Here is a 24,743-nt window from a genome sequence, read left to right as displayed (position 1 = left end):
AACGACCACAACGCAAGATCAATCTCTCGGTTACAACATAAATTTCTCGTTTGTTCAAAATGGCCGATCTTCAGGTTCGGCAACCTCTAACACCACTACCACTCCTCTTAACACCATTCTCGGTAATCCAAATCCTCATGCCTTTTGTCGTGCTCCTGGAGAGGTCAGAAAATACTCCATGCTTTGCCAACATAGTTGATCTGATACATAGACAAAAAATTATTTCCAAGACACAAGTGAATATGGCTACCACTCTGAAGGAGGTACGTACCTTTCTCAAGACTCTTGTGGAATAATTATCACCAGAACAATGTCAACGTTAGATGGAACAAGCTAGAAATGCTTCCCAGTCTAAGATGAGAATGAAGTTCCAAGATGAGAATGAAGTTCGTGTCATCATTGATCATGAACCTGAAAAGGAATCAATAATCCAACTTCATCACCCGTGAAAATCTGGAAAATCTCCTACAAAACCGTGGAAAGGAGGGCTCATATTTGATTTACTAACTCCAACCTCCAAAGTCGGAGGATTCCTCTATCAAGGGGATATTCCTATCCTCCCTTCTCGCTGTATGATGGGACCAAAAAAAATCGCGAGCATATTTCTTATTCTTGGATTTGTTAGGAGATCATGAGTACAATCAGATACTACGTCTCATGGAATTTTCAAAATCTCTTACTGGAAGAGTGTCACCTGGTATAACTATATTTCTCCCAACAACATCTGTAACTATTTTGAGATGGTCAGTGCCTATTACAAAAAGTATTTCTTTGTCTGTGAACAAATCATGTCAGATTGTGGATAATATTCCGTATAAATAATGAGTATCCTAATGATTACATAAAGTGATTCAGAACTCAGGATCTCGACTATCATGATCCATATGTCATTGCAGTTGGTGGAATTCTGTATCAATTTATGATACATGTTTATCGTCATTTGCTATAAAAACTAAGCTTTCAAACTTTCTCTGAACACATGAGGTTACCAAACGATCAACAACAACTGCACCTTCCATATTGGGGGCAGAGAGAGAGACCTCTTACAGAAAAAGGTCACATATAGACACATAAAAGCAGACGCCTTTTCAACGAATAATACAACATCCAACCATCTATAGATGTTGTTAGTGGTGAAGGAGGTAGACTTTAACTCAGCAAGTGCTTCAAACCAAGTGCTCCCATCATCCTCAACTTCAAATCCATATCTAGTCCTATCGATCATCGGCCTAAGAAAAAGCTTTGTTCTGTGCTCCACACCAGCAACAACAGCCAAAGGCAGCCTTAACGTTCCCCGATTTTCTTTCCTTATAGAATAGGTGACTGAATTGCTAGATGTGTGGATATAAGACTGAAAAAGAGAGGGTATCAAGTACACCACCAACTTTTCTTTTGGACCTATAAGACAAAACCTAATACAATTGCAAGTAGACCAACTTAACGATCCTTGAATAATATGTGTATACAATTTATCTTTCTTGTACAATCAGTAGTTTAGATCAAAGATCCGTGAACCTGATTACAAGAACTCTTGGACGATCTTAAAAATCAATATCCAAGATCAACCTAGTATGTACCGGAACAGTGCACCAACCGAATTACAACAAGAACAAGTCTTGTAATCTATATTTCAAGATACGAATTCTCAAGAACAAGTCTTGTAGGTTCTATACGGTTTTATTTAAAAAGTGTTTAAGTTGATTATCAAATCACTTGTGTTTACTTTCACTATATAAAACACAAATATAATGCGAAAGTAAAAAGTAAAGCAAGACACAAAGAAATTTTATTAACGAGGAAAACTACACCTGCAGAAAAACCCCAGGACCTCGTCCAAAATTTGAAAACCGAGCTATATTAAGCCGCTACAGACACTAACCTATTATCAGACTTCAGACTGTAATTTAGTTGATATAGAATCCACTCTCCAAGAAATTCAGTTACATCCTTGATCCTTACGTCTCTCGAACCTCACAAGGCTCTACGTAGTTGGCTCTCTTAGCTGACGTCCTTTACATCCTAAGAGTTGCTTCAACCTAAATGAAGACTTTTTGATATTCTGTTTTCACAAAGCACCAGTTTTATTTCCCTTTAGATGAAATGAAGGTTTTGGAAATCTTGTGTTTGTTTTGAGTAATTACCAGGTAAAAGTAATATCAAAACAAACATGTAAACTTAGGGTTTATAATCTTTAAAACACATAGAGATACCTAAATATTCCACAACAAAAACCACTAGAATAAATGTAGAGATATCTTGATAAAACTTCTTAAGGAATTTATAAGACACTTTAGATGAAGTTTTTTTTCTAATCCATATTTCAACCAACTAGTGTCAGTATACGATTTTAGATTGAAATCTATCAAATCTAGGGTTTATGATCAACAATTCTTGAATTTCCTTATATAAGAAGATAAGGACCTTAAAATAGAAAAGAATTATTAAATTAACCTAGATTACAAGTTGTGTAACTATCAAGAATATTATTACCAACTCGTGTTTTGTGATCCTCAAAACAAAGTCTTATTGTCTCACTATTGTTTACGAAGAAAAAATTTAGTGGAAAACAACCTTATGAAGCACACACAAATTTTCCAAAGGGATGAATTGTGTCGCTTACATGAACCCTTTATTTATAGTGAATGGTTGCTTGAATTCTAAGAAAGTTCATGAGTTATTTCCGTTTATAAGTTACACCTCTTGCATAAATAATTACTTTAGCATAAATTGTATTTTTTTTTTGTAAAATAAATTATAATTTAAGTTGGAAAGGAGTTTAAAACATCACACACACTTCAATATGGCAATCAATTGTGTCTGGAAGTATATCCATCTTTCCTAGAAGAAGAAACATCAAAAACTTTACTAAAAAAGGCACCTAGTCACGTTTTACTGCTTAAGTCCGCGAACCGTGACAAACTGTTCATGGACTGTTTCCCAATCACGAACTGCAACATCAACAACAATTCTTATAAGTGTTGCTTCAATAAATCACTAATCTTCTTCATTATAACTCGGAATTTAGTGATTCTTGGCTCGTTGAATTCGTATGCTCATTCACTAGAACATGAGGACCTTTCCAGGTACATAGGTCATTCTCACTAAAGTCTTTGGCTCAAATATCCTCGAGTCATACATAAATATATATTTACCGTCATTGGAATTGTTCCAAAGAGTGAACACTTGTTTCGATAGATTATAAAGGTAGAATTGAATAAGAATTCCAAATGAAATCATTCACCATATACCTTTGTTGATATCTTCGTTCGATCTTCAGTCTTTAAACTTTGAGGGCTATTCAGTGATGTCTGATACTCAACTCCCAACTTTTAATCCTAGTCCGAGACTTGACTTTAGTAGACTAGAAATGAAGATATAGTTTGTTCAACTAACATTGACGACAAGATTTATATAGGAAAACTTGTGGGTTCGACCGATCATAAATTTAACAAAGACGACATTATCAAATTGCATGTCGTACGATGCCCAACAACTTTCCAAGAAGTAATAGATCCCAAATGTTGTTAATTCCATAGTTTTGGCAATCATCCAAAAAGTGAATGCAATGGCTTGAAACGTATTTTCAAGGAAAATATAAAATCAGGTGAACTATACTTGGGGAATTGAAGGTGTTCACAAAGATCATATTCCTGTTAGGAGCTTCACTTTCTCTAGAAATCCTATTAATTGGACAATCCATTATTTATTGAAGCACTTATGCGAGCTTCTATACTTCTCAAATACGCAACGCAAGGATATTTTCATTGCTCTCAATCAAGTTGTATCCGGAAGGAACTTTTTTTTCCATATCAAAATTGAAGTGTGTCCAAAGCCTGCTCGGAAGAATGTGACCAATAAAAGGAAGGATAAATATGACTGGGGACTACTCACTGTATTTCGCCTCAAAGATATTTAATTTGAGAGAACACTGACCAACATTGGCACAACTGTCAACATCATCCCCATTAAAACTCTCGGAGCCGTAGGATTTTCTTGTCGCTAGGCCACCTACTCCCCAATGATGATTAAAGGTTCTGAAGAGAAGTCCAGGGATGCATATAGACACATCCACCTGGAAGCAAGGATGGGATCTTTTTAGACGAGTACCGAGATTTACATCGTCAAGATCCACATTATGGTATGGTCCTACAACAAGGAAACATCTGGCATGTCGCCCACACCATCGTCAATGTCACTTGGAAACTTAATTAATCATGTGATGATAAGAACCCGGGAATGTTTATGTAATACCCCGATTCGGCAGGTAGCGTTCGCTGAACGGAATATAGGTAACAGTTTGTCATTTTCTTACTTTGAGTCCTTTTCAGCACAGTTATCTCCAGAGTTGACATAAAACTCTACAGTTAAGCGTGCTCGGGCGGAAGTAATACATGGATGTGTAACCTCCTGGGAAGCTGTTGTTGGATCATCGCAGCGTCGCCTATTGAAAACCCTACATTGCCGGATAACCGTAGTGGCTAAGTGAGGATAATATGAGTGGAGTATCGGGTCATTACAAATAGTACCTGTTAGAGCATTGCTCGGTCGAACTCGCATGCGTTGCTATCTCAAGCATGTTTGTCAATGTTAGTGATCAAAACTATAAGTCTTGATTTCTAGTCTACTATAGCTAAGTCTCGGACTAGGATAGAAAGTGTAGTTGAGCTCAAGGACTTCATGGCGATTCATCATACAAGAATAAGAACTACTCAATGAACAGGTGGAACTTCTCGAAAAAAATGTATGTGAAGACTTGAACTTATCTGTCACTCAAAAGTATATCTACTCTATCTCCTACTTCTTGAGACAAAAAGTCGTATGCTATATATAGACTTAGATTATACACATTTGGTATTTCGAGCCGAGTATACCTCGCCTATCTATATCTCGAAATATGTGTTGGTAAGCGTTTCGCTTCGACCATTCCTATTTTTACCTAGTGACGAGAGTCGTGATATGTTTCAATCACTTTGAAAATTTCTTTGACGAGAAATGGTGTAACAACTGTATAACGTCCTCTAAGAATGTTTCAATGGTTGGAATGAGAGTTTAGATTACATAACCAATGATGGATATAAGTATTATTGTGGAAACACATATGTGCATAAGTCCTATTCCTTGAACCAAAGTTTGCGAACTTTGTTGATCAAGATAAACCGGAAGAATGGCTTGTTGCCAAGTCCGCGAACTTCCGAACTTCTCATCCCGAGAAATTCTGCTGGAGTTGACAAACTTGTTACGTGAGTAACAGTCCGCGAACTGGCGGAAAGTCTTTGCCGAGATTTTCTGCTGGAGTTTGTAAACTCTGTCCAGTTCCTTAAGTCCGCAAACCTAGTGTGCGAACTTAAGAAAGTTATATATCTGAAGATGATTTCTGAACTTAAACTTATAAAGACTAAGGAATGCAAATTGCAAACCGTGGCTATAAAGTTCATGAACCGATTCAAGTGAATCAAATCATTTTTGCTTCAATTGTGTCTTGTGTAGTAAATAAGATTTCCTTGCAATTGAACAAATCTCTAACTAGTTCATATGAAGTCATTTGAACTAGTTATGGTGAAGAAGAATATGGTTGATATGAAATGCTCATATGGCTAACCTTTTGGTTAACTATTGTTGAACCAACAATGTACACGTTTGGGTACGGTTAACAAACCTAGAAGCGTACATTTCATTTGTGTATAACAAGCTAAGTTTTCTATCTAACGGTTGAGAAATATTAGCTTGAATCTAAATCAGGTTTTCATCTAACGGTGGATATTGTTTGCTTTGTGACCAAGGCGAAACCCTGATTTGAAAGACTATATAAGGGGACATCTAGCAACTCTACAAAACCAATCCCCACACCTCATGTGTGATACTAGTTTGCGTGCTAGAGTCATTTCTCCTTTAACCTTTGGTTTTCTTCTTCTAAAACCATGTTAACGACTTAAAGACTTCATTGGGATTGTGAAGCCAGGCCGATACTACTTTTATCGTAGTTGTGTGATCTGATTTTTCATCTTCTATCGTACGAGTAAAATCAGATTGGTTGGCTTGAGATTAATATCTCCGATAGGCAAGATATAAAAAATAGTCACAAACATCTTCGTCTCATTGTTTGTAATTCCACAACATCTTGTTTCGCTATCATACGATTAAGATTGTTGTGAGGTGATTGATTTATCTAGGTTGTTCTTCGGGAATATAAGACCGGATTATCAATTGGTTCCTGTTCACCTTGATTATTATCAAAAGACGGAATAAAAACTTTAGGGTTTTTCTGTGGGAGACAGATTGATCCTTTGATAGACTTGTCTGTGTGAGATAGATTTGTTTATTGTTAAAGCCTGCGATTTTGGGTCGTAGCAACTCTTAGTTGTGGGTGAGATCAGCTAAGGGAATCAAGTGCACAGTATCCTACTGGGATCAGAGGCGTAGGGAGTAAAACTGTACCTTGGATCAATGGGAGACTGATTGGGGTTCAACTACAGTCCAGTCCGAAGTTAGCTTGGAGTAGGCTAGTGTCTGTAGCGGATTAATACAGTGTGTGTTCAATATGGACTAGGTCCCGGGGGTTTTCTGCATTTGCGGTTTCCTCGTTAACAAAATTTCTGGTGTCTGTGTTATTTCAGTTTCCGCATTATATTGTTTTATCTTTATAATTGAAATAATACAAGTTGTGTGTTAGATCATCAATTAGAGTAATCCAACCTTTGTTTTTTGATTGTCATTGATTGATCCTTGGATATTGGTCTTTGGTACCATCCAAGTTGTTCCTTGTGTTTTATTAAAGACTCGTTGATTTCTATTAGCTCGAGTAAATCAAAACAAGAGAGATATATTAACTCCTTGAGATACTTTTACCTAGATTGAGTCTGACTGTCTAGTTGATTCTCTAGAAAGTATTTTGGAGTTAGTCCATACATATTACTATGCGAAATTTGGGTGGTCTTGTTAGACCCCCGATTTTTCAGTATTAGAGCTGATGATGGATCACCTGACGAGGGTGAGAGAATACGATGGAAGGAATATATTATGTACTGGTCTCATGAGGGGAAGCAAACATCATACATCTGAGATTGAATATATTTTGGTGTCGAGGACGGCTCCAATTTAAGACGGTAGTATTGTAATATCCCAATTCGGAAGGTAGGGTTCGCTGAATGAAATGTACGTAATGGTGTTAGAGGATTGCTCGGTCGAACTCGCAAGCGTTGCTATCTCAAGCTTGTTTTTCAAGTTTAGTTGCCAAAACTATAAGTCTTTATTTCTAGTCTACTTATAGCTAAATCTCGGATTAGGATAGTAAGTGTAGTTGAGCCTTAGACTCCACGACGTTCATCAATTGAAGACGAAAAACTACTAAAGGGAACTTGTGTAACTTCATCAACAAAGAGGTATGTGGAGACTTGAACTTATATATCACTCAAAAGTCTATCTATTTTATCTCCTATTTTGAGACAAAAGTTGTATTGTTATATAGACTTCAATCATATACATTGCTATTTCGAGACGAGTTTATCTCGCTTATCTATTTCTCGAAATATGTGTTGGTAAGATTTCTCTTTGGCCAAGTTCATCTTTACTCGTGAAGAAAGTCATGTTGATTATCTCAATAACTTGAAAATCGCTTTGATGAAAATAGTTTGTAGATAACGACTATTTTAGCATCCTCTAAGAAACTTTCAATGATTGAAATGAGAGTTTAGAACAAGTAACCATGTTTGGATATAAACATAGTGTGTTCTCACATTTGTGTAAAAGTCCAAAACCGGGAACCTAAAGTATGCGTACATGTACGAGTACCGGCGGTTGTTGGAAACTTGGGCTAGTATGCGTACCATTATGCATACTGACGAAAGTTTCACATCCATGAATTTCTTCTGGAGTTTGGAAGTGTGAATTGGTATGCACACCTGTACGCATACTGGCGTAAAAAAACTCGATCTGACCACTTAGGTATGTGTACCCGTTTGCATACTTAAGTAGGTTGCTTTCTAAAATCGGTTTGTTCATGAACTAAAACATTTACATAATAATGAATGCAATCTTTGGAAACCGTGGCTATAATGTTCATGAATTGACTCGAGTGAATAAAAATCGATTTTAGCTTCGATTGTGTCTTGTATACTACTATGAGATCTAAGCAATTGAACAAATCTCTAACTAGTTCTTTTGAACTAGTTATGGTAGAGATGAATAAGCTTGATATGAAAGTGCTCATATGGATAACCATTGGTTAACTATTGTTGAACCAACTAAGTATACACGTTTAGGTACGGTTACCCAAACGGTTGAAAGATATTATCTTGAATCTAATCAGGTTTTCATCTAACGGTGAATATTGAATGCTTTGTTAACTTAGATTGCAAACCTTGATTTGGAGACTATATAAAGGAGAACTCTAGCAACTGGGAAACCTAAACCCCACACCTCCTGTGTGATACTAGTTGTATAAGCTAGAGTCAATTCTCCTTTAAACTTAGGTTTTTCATGAAACCATGTAGGTTAAAGACTTGAAGACTTCATTGGGATTGATCCAACTATTTTCTCAGTAGTTGTGTGATCTGATCTTGCTGTTTCCATCATGTTTGAGTGCAATCGTAAGATTGGCGTGAGATTTATATCTCCGATAGGCAAGATACAAAAGTAGTCACAAACATATTCATCTCATCGTTTGTGATTCCACAATATCTTGTTTCATTAATCGATTAAGATTATTGTGAGGAGATTGACAATTCTAGGCTGTTCTTCAGGAATATAAGTTCGGGTTATCGATTGGTTGTTGTTCACCTTGATTTATCAAAACACGTAACAAAAACTCGTAGGTATATCTATGGGATACAGATTTATATATTCAGTAGACTTTTCTATGTGATACAGATTTGTTTATCAAGTCTCCGACTTTGGGTCGTAGCAACTCTTAGTTGTGGGTGAGATCAGCTAAGGGAATCAAGTGCGTAGTATCCTGCTGGGATCATAGACGTAAGGAGCACGAATGTACCTTGAATAAGTGTGAGATTGATTAGGGTTCAACTATATTCCAGACCGAAGTTAACTTTGTAGTAGGCTAGTGTATGTAGCGTCTTAATACAGCGTGGTGTTCAAATCTGGATTGATAAGTGAAATATTGGGTGAGGTTGTTAGACCCCCGCTTTTTCAAATGGTATCAGAGCAGGAAAACATGTTTAAGACCTCATAAGTCTGTGTTTGTAGCGATCTTACTATATGGACAAAATTCTATCTCCATAAACGTACCACCAGTCTTCGATGGCTCAAACTACTTGTGGTGGAAAATCCCTATGCGTGCTTTTCTTGAAGATCGTGATTTTCAAACACGAGTATGTGTTGTTAATAGCTATGATCCTCCGGTGAATACAGAAGGAGATGTATCTATACATAGGGATATTGGTAGATATAGTCCTGAAGAAATCCTTGTTGTGAAACAAAATCTGACGGCTTAAATGCTATAATACATGCCATTACCCCGGATCTTCAGCATCATGTGACTACTTGCACAGAGTCTAAAGAAGCCTGGGATATCTTAGAAACTGTATTTGAAGCGAATACATCTGAAAAGTAAGCTAGGCTTCAAAACTTATGTTCCGATTGTGAAAACCTTCGTATGGCAGATGAAGAGTCATTTGATGAGTTTAATCACAAAGTGTCTGAAATTGTTAATGCATCTTTTGCATTGGGTAAGACTATTCCTGAAAAGGAAATTCTGATGAAAATTCTCAGATCGCTGCCATCTAGATACGATTCTAAGAAGCATGCCATCGTTGAGGGAAATAACCTTGATGCTCTTTCCAGAAACACGTTGGTTGGAAAGCTAAAGATCTTTGATCATGAGCATACATCCAAAATAGGAAAGGATGTTGCCTTCAAAGCACAAAAGAACACTAAATTACTTGACAAAAGTAAAAGTGTTTATGCCTCTGAGGATGATCTTTCTGAGACTGATTCATCAGATGAATATCTTGACAAATAAGTCTCTATGATCACAAGACAGTTTAGGGATCTTCTATTGAAAAGAAGTAAACGGTTTTGAAGATACAAACCTAGGTCGTCAGTTAAACTTCACAATCGTGTTCCTCCTAAAACCAGGGATGTTGACGAGACTGATGACGAGGATATGCCACAGTGCTTTAAGTGTAAAGGTTTTGGTCATTTTGCAAATGAGTGTCTGAACCGCAGAAAATACACTGGGAACAAAGGTCTTGCGAAAACTCTTGATGAAATGTCTGATCACTATGATTCTAATGAAGACGAAAAATCAAGTGTTGCGCTTCTTTGTGAAAATATTGATTTTGATAATTGTAGCAATACATACTTCAATCTTTATATTCTTTCAGAAGAGAACTCAACCAATCTAGAAAAAATGACCTTTCCGTTGGAAACTCTTTGTCTAATTTTTCAGGTTCCACTATGTGTCTAGCATCTGCACATCTCGGGCGTCTGAATTATATTCCAGGTTGACATGCTCGTACTGTTCACTCAAAGGTCATGAACTTTCAAAGTGTTTCAAGTACAAACAAAAAATGAGGTATGTCAACAAACTTAAACGAAGAGCGAATCGATTAGCAAACAAGCTCAAACTTGTTAAAAAACCCGCTGAGGTATGTAAGATTTTATCTTTTTTGAAGAAGTTAGTTTCCAAGGATAAGACAAGACCACTAGAGAATAAAGTATGGTCTAAACATTCTGAAAGGCAGGGTTCAAAGAATTCCTTTCAAAAAGGTTATGGTGAACAAATTGTTGTTCACCGCAGGATAACTTGATTGTGTTGTTTGGTGCATCTTGTCTCATTTGCCTGATCAAAAGAAACAAGATTGTGCACACCTCAGGCTTTAGGAAAAGAAATTTTTTGTTTTCTTGATTTTCTTTCTTAAGATTTGCTACATGTTGCAAGTTTTGTAATTCTTCCATATCTAATTGATATTGGAAAGGGATTCCCTGGTCAATCAATAAAAGAGGGTTATTCTCGACAATTCGACCCTTCTTAGGGTTGTGAGTTGTGCGTGCACGAACTTATGTTTAAAGGTTTCGTAACCCTGCAGTCCTATTTCCTTATCTGAAACTCTTTTTATCTTAAGACTGCTTGTTGGGTTTAAATTGTGAATTCCTCTCACAAACTCGTACGCATATGGATACTCCAAGCATCATGTCTTCTGATGGAAAAGATGTTAATATGATTGTTAAGCCATCAATCATGAAGGAAAAATAAAGATCTTGGTTACCTCCAACTTTGAAAAGAAAAAAAAGGAATGTGAGGAAGCCAAGAGTTGTTCCTTCAAACTCTCGGAAGTTTTCTGGTGTTCTTGAAGTGTTGAAGGAAAAAAGGAAGGAGATTCAACAAATAAAAGATTTTGTTATGAGAACTCTTGAAATTCATAAGGCCCTGGTTCGACATCATCAGCCTAGAAGGTTTGTTGGAATTGACTCCTTTCTTCACGAACCATATGTTCTCATGGTTGTTGACAACAAGGAGTTCGGGGACGATAAAGAATTAAGATATAAATGTAGTCACAAACATCTTCGTCTCATCGTTTGTGATTCCACAATATCTTGTTTTGTTAATCAATTAAGATTATTGTGAGGTGATTGACAATTCTAGGTTGTTCTTCGGGAGTATAAGTCGGGGTTATCGATTGGTTCCTGTGCACCTTAATTTATCAAAAGATGGAACAACAAATCATAGGTATATCTGTGGAAGACTTTTTCTGTGTGATACATATTGTTTTATCAAGTCTCCGACTTTGGGTCGTAGCAACTCTTAGTTGTGGGTGAGATCAGCTAAGGGAATCAAGTGCGTAGTATCCTGCTGGGATCAGAGACGTAAGGAGCACGACTGTACCTTGAATCAGTGTGAGATTGATTTGGGTTCAACTACATTCCAGACCGAAGTTAGCTTTTTAGTAGGCTAGTGTCTGTAGCGGCTTAATACAGTATGGTGTTCAAATCTGGACTAGGTCCCGAGGTTTTTCTGCATTTGCAGTTTACTCGTTAACAAAACTTCTGGTGTCTGTGTTATTTCTTTTCCGTATTATATTTTGTTATATAATTGAAATATCACAGGTTGTGCGTTGAATCGATCAATTGGTAAATCCAACCTTTGGTCATTTATTGAAATTGATTGATCCTTGAACATTGGTCTTTGGTACCGTTCCAGTTATCTGTCTTATATTCAATCGGTCTCGCAATAATCTTAATCGACTTGCGAAACAAGATATTTTGGAATTACAAACGATGAGACGAAGGTGTTTGTGATTACTTTCTATCTTGCCTACACAATCTATGTTACCAAGGTAACTTAAATTGCAAACCCTGATTTGGAGATTATATAAAGGAGAACTCTAGCAACTAGAAAACCTAATCCCCACACCTCATGTGTGATACTAGTTGTATAAGCTAGAGTCGATTCTCCTTTAACACAATCTATGACAATATCTGTTTTCACACACTATTAGCATCAAAGCAATTTTCAAGTTATTGAAATAATCATAACGAGATATTCCAAGTCTACACCAAATGATTGTATCACACAAACCATGTAAGATGTTACTCGGCAATTTTCATATGACCATCGTTTGACTTGCATCAAGAATATAAGATGAACTTGGTCGAAGCGAAAGCTTTGCCAACACATATTCCGAGAAATATGTAAGCGAGTTAAACTCAGCTCGAAATCTCAAATATGTATAATAGAAAACTATATCGTAATACAACTTATGTCTCAATATAGGAGATAGAGTAGAAATAGGCTTTCCAAGTGATAGATGAGTTTCAGTCTCCACATACCTTTTGTTGATGAAGTTCCACAAGCTCTCCTTAGTAGTTCTTCGTCTTCAAATGATGAACGCCGTGAAGTCTAAGGCACAACTACACAATCTATGTCCTAGTCTGAGATATCTATAAGTAGACTAGAAATCAAGACATATAGTTTTGATCACTAACATTGACAAACATGCTTCAGATAGCAACGCATGCGAGTTAGACCGAGCAGTGCTCTAAAAATCTCCCCCTTTGTCAATTTTAGTGTCAAAACTATCAATACATATGGATTACAAAATAAACAAAACTCTATAGCTTCTCATCCAAATGCTTAATCTCCTCGGCATCTTCAACACGACTCGAAATTTTCGTTACTTCCAAGTACTCCATGATTCTAAACGTGTTCAACTCATCATCATAGTTGTTGAAGATCCGTAGTGATAACAACGTGAAAAAAATATTCCAATCATTTTTATACAGTGCCATAGTATCATCACACAACATCAAAGTTCAATTGTATCACAACCTTGACAACAATACTATGGTGATATGTATCACTCCCCCTTAGTCAATACTTCATCTCGACATGAAAACCACTCCCCCTTACATAATGATCCGTAAACCATATGTATTTGTAATATAAAACCACACATTAATTCTCCCCCTTTTTGTCAATATAAATTGGCAAAGGTATGAAAAATAGTGGGATCCTCATGAAATTTTCATAGAGATACTTCATGACCAAAAGAGAATAACATACCAACTTATTTAGATGCAATCATATAGCCGAAGCTAAATGCATTCATCAAGGAGTTTATAAATATACAAGATAACTCCTAAAATATTCCACAACCGCACTCCCCACAAAGATTTGGCAATTAAGCACAAGTTCAAAAAGAACTCTCCCCATAAAATGACTTTCCTGAAAGAACAACAAGCGCGACCTTACTTTTATGAGAAAAGAAAGATTTCTTTGGACATGATCAAATCTCATGAGAACATGAATTTGTATCTAAAAATCACAATTGAATTAGCCACAAAATGATCAATTCAATTGGACATGCTCAACATAAGAGAACTTACGGAGCAACACAGTATATGCACAAAGATGTGGATCAGGGAAAGACCAATACTGCCGAATAAACAAAGATTCATTCTATTTTCATCACTATTTGCATAATGACATATAATAGACTTAATATTTGTAAACAAAAGTTCATCATTTCTCCCATCAAAATAATGACACAAAAGGCTTAACTTTTGTATTCAAAAGTTCATTCTATCTTTTATCAATACTTTCATATCGACATAATATAGATAACTTTTGAACAAGTATGGGACAGTCAAGGATCATGGACGTAAACAACATATCTCATAACAATTTGCAATCTATAAAACCATACATATTTATACTGCAAAAATCATCTTCCAAATAACTTAGAATTTAAATAAATAAATCTAAAAACATTGGAGATGAAAACGTTGGACATAGCAATGTGTACTCACAATAATGACTATTCCAAACCCTAGTTATCCTTTTTAAAAAATACAACAATAAAATTCTCATAAGAAGTTTCCTAGAAAAATTTAAAAACAACTCTAAAAACACAGAGAGACCATAAGCGATAATCAGAGTTCCGGTGCGGAGACTTCACTGGTTCCAAGACCTACAAGCTTGTGACAGACGGAATTAACCGTATCTTCAGACACAACGTTGAGACGATCCTTAAGTAGTGTCTTCATTAAAGAAAGATCGGAGTTGACTTTTATCAAATCATTTCTTAACACATCTGGATCTTTCAAAGTGTTAACAAGCAGCAGCTTTGCATCATTAAACTGATTGATAAAGTTTTGAACAACTTCAATAGAAATCTCTTCATCATCCTCAATATCAGAAAAGTTATTAGGATATTGAGAAACGTGGCATCAACTTCCACGAGAGTTCCTTTCTCATCCTCTTTGAGTGTGAGATCAAAACCCTTATCAAGAAAACCTCTTGGGAAATTACAAGTTCCCGAAGGTGCTGTCATTCTTGACAGAAAAAGTAGTCTGGAGTATGCATACTTTTCAAAAGTTGGGTTTGGTATTTAAACGGTATCACATAAACCCAGAGGTTAGGGTTTCCAAAGCCGGTTCGTGACATGTAACAAGGATACCCGTACGAACAAAAACTTGGCACATTATTTAAAAAACGATACAATACGAGAAAAACTCAATTAAGATGACTATTCAGCGATAATGTTTGCCTATATGAGAAAACTCACAGATCTTAGCTCAATAAAAATAGTACTCTTACAGGAGAACAATTTTAGAGCAAGAGTAGAAATTTTGACACAGCAAAAATATTTAAGATTAATAAAACAAAACACAAATACTTAAGCAGAAATGTTTGTGAATGATCATCCAGCTAAAAACGATAAGAGGATAGCATAGAGAATCAGAGAGATATTTTGCCATCAAGTATACCTGAATAAGTCTCACTCTGTTAGGATTTTTATTGAGAGTGAGGTTTAAACATTGTGATTAATTTGCATAAGTGTGAGCCTTGAGCTCATCAAATAAACGTTGTTTTCGGTTAAACCTCTTTTTCCCGATCTTTGGGTGGAAAACCATTATGATGTGAAAAGTTATCATAAAATTTACTATCATCAAAATATGACGCAAAGCGTTGATTCTTACCTGAATAATTTCAACCAGAGGGAATTGACAGCCTTTTGATAATATCTTAATATCCTTCAATTATCCTTTTTAGGTTTCTTTCCATCTCTTTATTGGTTCCTTCTTCTGGTACCTTTTTCACATCATCAACAACGTAATCTCCCTTCTTAACTTAAGAATATCCATGAGTTCTTCTTCGACGAAATGGTTTGGAAGACTGTTTCGCATTTGAATATTTGAGGAACACATTGAACTGACTTTCCTGGAGGGGCACACATGGTGTATACTAAAACCAATTGGTTTAGACATATGTATGCCAATTACACCTTTGAGAATTAAATCTAAGGTGTGTTGAAGACGGATAGTAGAATTGTCATTCAACCAAGGATTCCTATTTTGTTCACTAAGCCCTTTTGAATCACAAAAGAGACACACTTTCTGATCACCTTAGTGATTAGACAACACAGTCTTAATACCATCGTTGGGAGGATTCTTCCTTCCATGTGATGTGGACATTCCTTGATTAGAGGAAGACAAGGGAACATCTTTTTCAACATGAAGGGATTTTGATTTTGCTTCTGAACCAGAAATTTTTCCAGTTAAATCAGAAGCAATTGGTATAGTGGACTCTTTGGAACATTCTTGAATAGAGAGTTTACTAAAAAGAAGGTCAGTTTCCAAAGCATCCTATTTGAGTTTTCCCTCATGCAAAGTCTGTGAAGGACAGACAGAGGCGTTTTCCTCACGTAGTACTTTTAGAGAGAGTCACGCTCATTTACCATACCAACAAGAACATTGACTTTGCGCTTCAACTGATTGAGACTATCAGCCTCCATTCTAACAAGTTTTAGAATCACTGCATTCACTTGGATGCATTCCTTTCAACTTCAGAGTCAGACTCGTCAGTAAGGTAATCGGTGAAACACTTGTCAATGCAAGTCTGTTTCATGGGAACACTGGGTTCATCTATATTCGAGATTGAAAAATCTTTCTCTTTAATAGACTTTATAGAAACATGACTTTTATTTCTGGCGATGCGTTTATCAGAGATAACACTTCTGTCCATATCATATCACTACAAACACAGACTTATAAGGTCTGTAATGTGTTTGTGTGCTCTGATACCAATTGAAAATGCGGTGGTACAACAACCACACCCAACAATTCGTTTGGCAATCTGAGAGGACTTACTCCAATATACTTTCTATGGAATCACTAGACAGTCAGACTAAATCTAGAGAAAAGTATATACAAGAGTTTATATCTCTATATCTTAATTCAATCTGCAATCAGCAAATAGAAATTTGCGAGCCCGATTGAATATAAGAGAAGTAAACTTGAACGGTACCAAAGACCAATGTTCAAGGATCAATTAATCTCAATCAACAACCAAAGGTTGGATTTCCTAATTGATCGATACAACGCAGAACCTGTGATATTTCAATTATATAACAAAATATAATGCAGAAAAGAAATAACACAGACACCAGAATTTTTTTAACAGGAAAACCGCAAATGCAGAAAAACCCCGGGACCTAGTCCAATTTGAACACCGTACTGTATTAAGCCGCTACATACACTAGCCTACTACCAATGAACTTCGGACTGGACTGTAGTTAAACCCTAATCAATCTCACACTTATTCAAGGTATAGTTGTGTTCCTTACGTCTCTGATCCCAGCAGGATACTACGCTCTTGATTCCCTTAGCTGATCTCACCCACAACCAAGAGTTGCTACGACCCAAACTCGAAGACTTGATAAACAAATATGTCTCACACAAAAAAGTCTATAGAATTAATAAATTTGTCTCCCACAGAAATACCCAAGAGTTTTTGTTTCGTCTTTTGATAAATCAAGGTGAACAGGAACCAATTGATAAACCGATCTTATATTCCCGAAGGACAGCCTAGTATTATCAATCACCTCACAATAATCTTAATCGAATAGCGAAACAAGATATCGTGGAATCACAAACGATGAAGCGAAGGTGTTTGTGATTACTTTTTGTCTTGCCTATCGGAGATATTAATCTCGAGCCAATTATTTCAATTGTACTCAACACGATAGAAACAACAAGATCAAATCACGCAACTACAAAGAAAATAGTTGGGTCGGGATTCACAATCTCAATGAAGTCTTCAAGTCGTTAACCTACAGGGTCTCGATAGAAACCTAAGTTTAAGGAGAATCGACTCTAGTTTATGCAACTAGTAACACACAGAAGTGTGGAGATTAGCTTTCCCAGTTGCTAGAGTTCTCCTATATATAGTTTTCATATCAAGGTTTGCAATCTAAGTTACCTTGGTAACTGTGGATTCAATATTCACTGTTAGATTAAAAACCTGATTCAACCAAGATAATATCTTTCAAACGTTAGATCGAACTAAGCTTGTTACACGCAAATGAAGTGTAGCCTCATTTAGGTTTATGTAACCCTACCTAAACGTGTACACTATGTTGGTTCAATAATAATTACCCGAGGTTAGCCATATGATCACTCTCATATCAACCTTGTTCATCTTAACCATAACTAGTTTAAATGACTCAAGTGAAACTAGTTAAAGAGTTGTTCAATTTCTATATTCTCATAGAAGTATACAAGAACACAATTGAGGCAAAATCGGTTTGATTCACTCGAATCAATTCATGAACATTATAGCCACGGATTTTATTCCTTATTTTATAAATGTTTATGAAAAAGCGGGGGTCTAACAACCACACCCAATCTTTCACTTAGCAATCTGTATGGACAAACTCCAATATACTTTCTAGAGAATCAACTAGACAGTCAGACTCAATCTAGATAAAAGTACATCAAAGAGTTTTGTATCTCAATCTCTCGATTTGATCTATACTCAAGCAAATAGAAATCTGCGAGTCTTTATCAAAGAGAGATAACTTGGACGGTACCAATGACCAATATCCAAGTGTCAATCAATTTAAATCAACAACCAAAAGTTCAGATATTCTAATTGATTGAACAACGCACAACCTGTGATATTTCAATTATATGAAAAAATATAATGCGGAAAATAAATAACACAAACACCAGAATTTTGTTAACGAGGAAACCACAAATGCAGAAAAATCCCGGGACCTAGTCCAGATTGAACACACACTGTATTAAGCCGCTACAGACACTAGCCTACTCCAAACTAACTTTGGTCTGGACTGTAGTTGAACCCCAACCAATCTCACACTGATCCAAGGTACAGTTATGATCCTACGTCTCTGATCCCAGCATGATACTACGTACTTGATTCCCTTAGCTGATCTCACTCACAACTAAGAGTTGCTACGACCCAAAGTCGAAGACTTTAAACAAACCTGTACACAGAAAAGTCTACGATAATAGATAAATCCGTCTCCCAAGAATATACCTATGAGTTTTGTTCTGTATTTTGATAAATCAAGGTGAACAAGAACCAATTGATAATCCAGACTTATATTCCCGAAGAACAACCTAGTATTATCAATCACCTCACAATAGTCTTAATTGACGCAGCGAAAAAAGATATTGTGGAATCACAAACGATGATACGAAGATGTTTGTGATTACTTTTTATCTTGCCTATGATTTAATTTTGTTCATGGTGTTAGAATATGCTTATACAGTCGGCTGCATTGCTACTAAGATGTACCAGCAGTGAAGATGAAGAAAATTGGTTTGCTTACTGAAATTCCAAGATTGAGGTTTGAGCTCAGTCTAATCTGGGCCTTGAAGCTAAATTTTTTGAAGGACTCGACTCTTATGCTGATGAGAAGAAGTTGTCGTTGCTATGAATTCCATCAAGAGCTCAACTTATTTGTTATATCCTCCATCCTTGAGGATAAAGATGATTTGAAGGAGTAGGGTTTGTCATGAACCTTTTCGCACATTTCCAGAGTTGTTAAGGGCTGACCCATTACTATGGGATATCTGAATGGGCTGGTGGTCATTATCCCATAATGAGCCATTGTTAACCATGTTTAGTAGTCATTGTGTGAGTCACACGTTCTGCTGTCTTAGGGTAGTCTTTATATTCTCAGTTCTGCAGATTGATGTTCTTATGAAAAATAATAAGAAAAACTATGTTTTTTCTCCCAAATTTCTGTTCTCCCCAATCCAATCTCTATCCTTAGAGATTCAGAGATGTTTCTGTGCTAATTTATAGTGTAGATCACTACAGCCTTTCCCTCAACGAAGCCTCATTGTGTCGGCCAATAAGCTTCATTACTTAGCCAAATGTCTTTACAGTATAACGATACCTTTGCGCTTCACTGGCCTTGCAAGTTTACGCCATATTTAGCACTTGACAGTCCATGCAGTATCGTGCAATCATTGTCGGACACTGACTTGGACTGTAACCATGTAATGCACAATCATTATACTCACTTGCCGGATCGGTCATAGCTAACTAGAAGCACCAGGTTCATAATGCTTGTTGTAACTGTGGTGATAAAGGGATCCAATCTTTTCCTCTTAATGGACACGTGTGTACTTATCGCCTCGAATGTAAAACAAAATGGTGATGATAGACACACCGAGCTTTTCTCCCGCAATGTGTCCCAAGAGGAGATTGTGCGGCTCCGGCAGCGCTTCTCTGCATCGGAATTAGAAAGGGTTCAAATGGGCCAGCTTTTAATCTCACAAGGTGCAAACCAAAGTACCATTTCACGGTACATGTAACATTTTGGAAAACAAAACCCACCCAAAAATTGTTAGGATCTGCCCAAAATTTAACGTGGGTTTCCTTCACCCAATTTAACGAGGCTACACAAAGACGATTGCGTGTCGAATATTTAGGCGTTGGGAAGTTTCTGGAAGAGAAGGGATTGCTTTTTAATGAGGAGGAAAGAAACATAAGACGACAGAAATTTTATCCAAAGCAAATATCATCGAGGTAATTCAGAGCTCAATATTTCATATTTCAGATTAGGGTGTTATGATCGATTTCGGTGCATTGTATCTTATGTTGATCTCCGTTTTACCATCAGAGGTTGTATGTTCTTTTTGGATATGTAATTTTGATTTGATCGCGTTGAGTGATCGTTGGATTTATGTTTCATAACTGATTTACATGGGAATAACTTATTTTATATATCATCAAGGAGCTATATTGTATATGCAGATCTTTTTATACTTGTTTAGTGTGATTCTATTTGAGTATTCAATTCAGTTAATTAAAATTAACAACTAAAAAATTTGTATTGTTTTTTGCTTCAAAAAAAAATTAGATTTTTTTTTTGATGCATAAATAATTAGATATATTTGCGCAGATTATCCCTTTGAATTTCTTGCGTTTGATATTTTATCTTTGAAGGATGGAAGAACGAAAGTAGATTTTTTTTTTTGTTTTTTTTTTCTGAAGCATTAGTAAATTATTGATGACAGCATAAATTTAGTTTTAAGTAAATGTTCTTTCCTGTATCTTGTACACGGTGTTAAGTTTATTGATTTTGTGTACTTAATAAATTTTGCCGTTTTGGTGTTTTGTTGTTTGGGAATAGGTTGCATTGTGTATACAAATGAGGGGAAGAAGCTACAGTTACAGTCCCTCACCTCCAAGGGGAGGTTATGGTAGAAGAGTTCGGAGCCCTAGCCCTAGAGGTCGTTATGCAGCTCGTAGTAGAGATCTTCCTACCAGTCTTTTAGTTCGCAATTTGCGACGGGATTGTAGGTAAGATTTTCAACTACTGTCTGTTATTTTAATTTACGTTCATTTATATATATGTGATAGCACAAAAGCCTTGAATCTTGATCAAGCGGGGTAGCCGGTAAAGTTCCTTTTTACATGTTTACAAGTACTACTCTGATACTTGGATAGGAGGCAGATACAAATTCTTCATCTCTTTGTACTAAATAAAGTTTAATGTCATAAGTTCTTGCACAAGCATCTTCTTTACTGCAATCCCAGTAGGAGTTAAATCGTTGTATTAATATTTTGTTTGAAGGATTGGACTTAAAAAGATTAGTTTTGTTACATTAGATTCTTATCGTAATCTATGCTCTCTCTTTTTGAATTTACAATATTGAGCATGCTATAGTCAACGGTTAATTTTAATTCTTCCTATGTTGTAAAATTACTCTAGTTTAATGTGGTATAGTACCACATGTTCTAGGAATAGTTAGGTATACCACTATCACAGGAGGACACTCCTCAAGAACAGCTGTACTGTATGAAGATTGAGTGTGGGCATGGTAATTATAAGGTCTGGTTGAAACCTAAGTTCAATTGTTATACATATTATTAATTCTCCCGGTGAATGATGCAACCCTCTTTCTGAGTGCAATTTGTTTTTATAAGGCCCTGGAAGTTTTAGGTTTAAGGAATGCATCTGATTTCTGGATTTCTTTCTTTCTCATTCCTTTGTTGAACTTTTCTATCCTACTAGTGTGAAATGGGTCGGACATTTATGTTATGACACATGGGTAGTGGATTGTGTGTAGTAATCCCCCCAATAGAATGCTAATTACTCAATAATTTCATTCCACTAACTTTTATAGTTCGGTTTATCTGGATGCAGACCGGAAGACCTCCGTAGGCCATTTGGCCAATTTGGTCCTCTTAAGGACATTTATCTGCCACGAGATTACTACTCAGGGTAAGCGGATCTCTGCTATTTTCAATTCTTCGGAGTTATTGAACTACAAAGAGGACAGCAATCTAATTTTATTTTTTATACTTAGTTAAGTACCTTAATTGTTAATCAAGTGTAGTAATGATATTTAGTAACAATGCTTGTGACTGCATGTTAAAAAGGAAAAATATAGGAGGGGCTGAATTTCTCTGATTCAATATTAGCTCCGTTTTTCTCCCTGTTCTTTCCTTTAGCATCCACTATTTCTTTGCTTTTCTAAAATTGTTACTAAGAATTTAGCAGTGGATCTAATAAGGTTATGAAGATATCAAGTAATAAGAGTTCTGTTGAAGATTTTTTTTTTGAAGCATAGTTATGTTGAAGATGATGTTAATGTGTGTGGGGATGGGAAGAAAAAGAGGTTTTGTTACATTTGAAGAATGTTAAAAGCCTTGAAGAACTTCAAGTCATCTTTATACTAGACACATGCAAGGTCAGCAGCCAAAGTGCTACCTTTACTTGAATTTTATGAAGTACTGAAAATTTCTGTACTTATCATGGCTTGTGATGGATATTATCTCGACAGCTGGCACGAATATTTGGTGTACTAGAACACTCCCGAATTATTCACAGGCTGCTTGTTTCCCTTCCTTTTTTGACAGTTAAGTCTTGTTTTTCAGGGATCCACGTGGCTTTGGTTTTGTCCAGTATATAGATCCTGCTGATGCTGCTGAAGCCAAATATCAGATGGACGGTCAAATTCTTCATGGGCGAGAGCTGACAGTTGTATTTGCTGAGGAGAACAGAAAGAAGCCGTCTGACATGAGGGCAAGAGAGCGAGTGAGGTAATGTCGCCTTTTATCTTTCTTTAGGCCATATCATTATTTATAAACCAACTGGCATTAGCCCAGTTAGCCAGGTGTTGGACTCCCAACCTATAGGTTGCGGGTTCAATTCCCGCTGCTGATCGATCATAAAAAAACATATTATTATTTCTACGATTCTCTTTAGCCACAGTACATTTTTATAGAGTTGGTTGCTATGTAGTATTCAGGACCTGAAATTGGTTTAGCTTATAAAGACTAAGAGTTGTCAAAAATTATCCGCTTTACTCAAATTTGAATTATTGAGGTAAGGAAGGAAAAGTTTGGATTTTTTGGAAGTTTTGAAAGGAGAAAAGATTGGAGAGTTAGATGTTGAAAGTTAAGAATTTTGGAAGTACTGTTTATAGACTCTGATTTTGGGACTTGCTCCCAACGTTCAGAGCAGCCATTTTGTGGTGGAATCCTGGCTGGATTTTGGTGTAGATATTATTTCAGCAGATTCTTACATATAAGGTGTGACCCCAGTCTAGAGAAACATCAAGTCCGTGCTTCTACTATCCTTCAGTTATTATTTGGATTTATGTGTCGTGATTATATCATTGTTTATTGGATTGTGGATCTGTCTTTGGGATCGGGTCGAGATGTGTTCTGAGTTTGGTATTGTTTATGTAACTCTAGAGACACATGCATTAGGAAATGTAACTTTTAAATTCTTATAATTCGTTGATGATCTTTTTTTTCAGGGGTCGGTCATATGATAGGCGACGATCCCCCGCTCGGCACTCACACTCCCCACGTTATTCTCGGTCGCCACGCCAGGAACGATATCGGTCTAGGAGCCCAGGTTATTATCCCTGCTCTCCAAGGCCAGGGCGTTACTCAAGGTAAAAACTACGCTTTTGTTGTGTTTACCTGACAAGAAATGCATTGTGACACATCTAACCCTAACCTCTTAACTGAACAGGTCATATTCGCCTGACGAGAGAAGGTACAGACGAGAGTCATCCTACTCTCGTTCACCTCATGAAAGAGGGCCAGTTGGTCGAAGTAGGAGCCGAACGCCTGAAAACTATGCGAGGGCACACAGAGAAAGATCATTGTCATCTAGCCAGTAAAAAGGAGTGTTGCATGCTCTTGAAGTTTTAGGTGTGAATGGTTCATTGTGACTCAAGTTTGTTGATCATTTCACTGAAGTCTATGCAGAGGTGTTATAGGCTTGGCCATCGTCTAGAGCCTCAAATTGTGGGGCCCCCAAATTTCTAAGTTTCCATGGATGTACCCAACTACAATGTCAAAACTGATAAAAACTAAGTTAGATGTTAGGAGTAACAGTCGACATAAATTGAGTTTTCGTGTTCCATTTTTCCTCCGTTCTCCTTGCACGGACAGAGGAGTATCAACACCTGATTTACTCTTTTACCAAATCCAATTTTAGATTACTAGAGGGACAAGAACAAAAGAGATGATTTGGTGTATTTGGTCAGAAAGATGTGAGGACGTGTTCCAGAACAGTGTTTGATCTCCAGAAAAAATCACACACATGCCGGAAATTTATATGAGCATTGGGAGCTATTCCCCTTAAAAATGTGAAAACCACTTGGTGTGCCGCCTACCTTGGGTTCTAGTCTCTTTATATATCCTTTGCTCTACCCCGTAAAAATACCTAGCGCTTTTTAGGGCGAACAGGAGTTTGGGATTACACTTCAACTAGGAATGTTATAAATACCCTCCATTTTTTTGGAGTCATTTTGAGAAAATTGTTTCCATCTTTTCAATTTCTGGAAACAATTTGTGCTAGTTGCTTTCACTTTTCAGAAGATACGGATATATTTAAGAGGAGGATTTTGAAGGGTATTCAAATAATGTTCCCTTCTGTATACCCATCCATGGGATGTCCTAGTAGTTAATTAAATACCCTATATGCCCTTTCAGTAATGAAATA

At 36.5% G+C, this 24,743-nt stretch overlaps 1 protein-coding gene across 2 annotated transcripts; it reads left to right on the top strand.

Annotated features, from left to right (window-relative positions):
* Positions 1–20,216: 20,216 nt before the first annotated feature.
* LOC113321982 (serine/arginine-rich SC35-like splicing factor SCL33) lies at positions 20,217–24,397 on the top strand. Of its 2 annotated transcripts, none has more exons than XM_026569977.1 (6): positions 20,217–20,299; positions 20,907–21,076; positions 21,924–22,001; positions 22,658–22,822; positions 23,545–23,685; positions 23,766–24,397. In XM_026569977.1, exons 2-6 carry the CDS (start codon positions 20,925–20,927, stop codon positions 23,914–23,916), a joined length of 687 nt encoding a protein of 228 aa, XP_026425762.1. In that variant the 5' UTR covers positions 20,217–20,299; positions 20,907–20,924; the 3' UTR covers positions 23,917–24,397. The 2 variants fall into 2 exon arrangements, with proteins under 2 accessions (XP_026425762.1, XP_026425761.1); XM_026569976.1 differs by having other exon boundaries at positions 20,272–20,395.
* Positions 24,398–24,743: the final 346 nt, after the last annotated feature.

Source organism: Papaver somniferum, chromosome 11 (genome assembly GCF_003573695.1).
Source record: "Papaver somniferum cultivar HN1 chromosome 11, ASM357369v1, whole genome shotgun sequence".
Lineage (NCBI taxonomy): Eukaryota > Viridiplantae > Streptophyta > Magnoliopsida > Ranunculales > Papaveraceae > Papaver > Papaver somniferum.
This window is presented reverse-complemented; position numbering and strand designations above follow the sequence as displayed.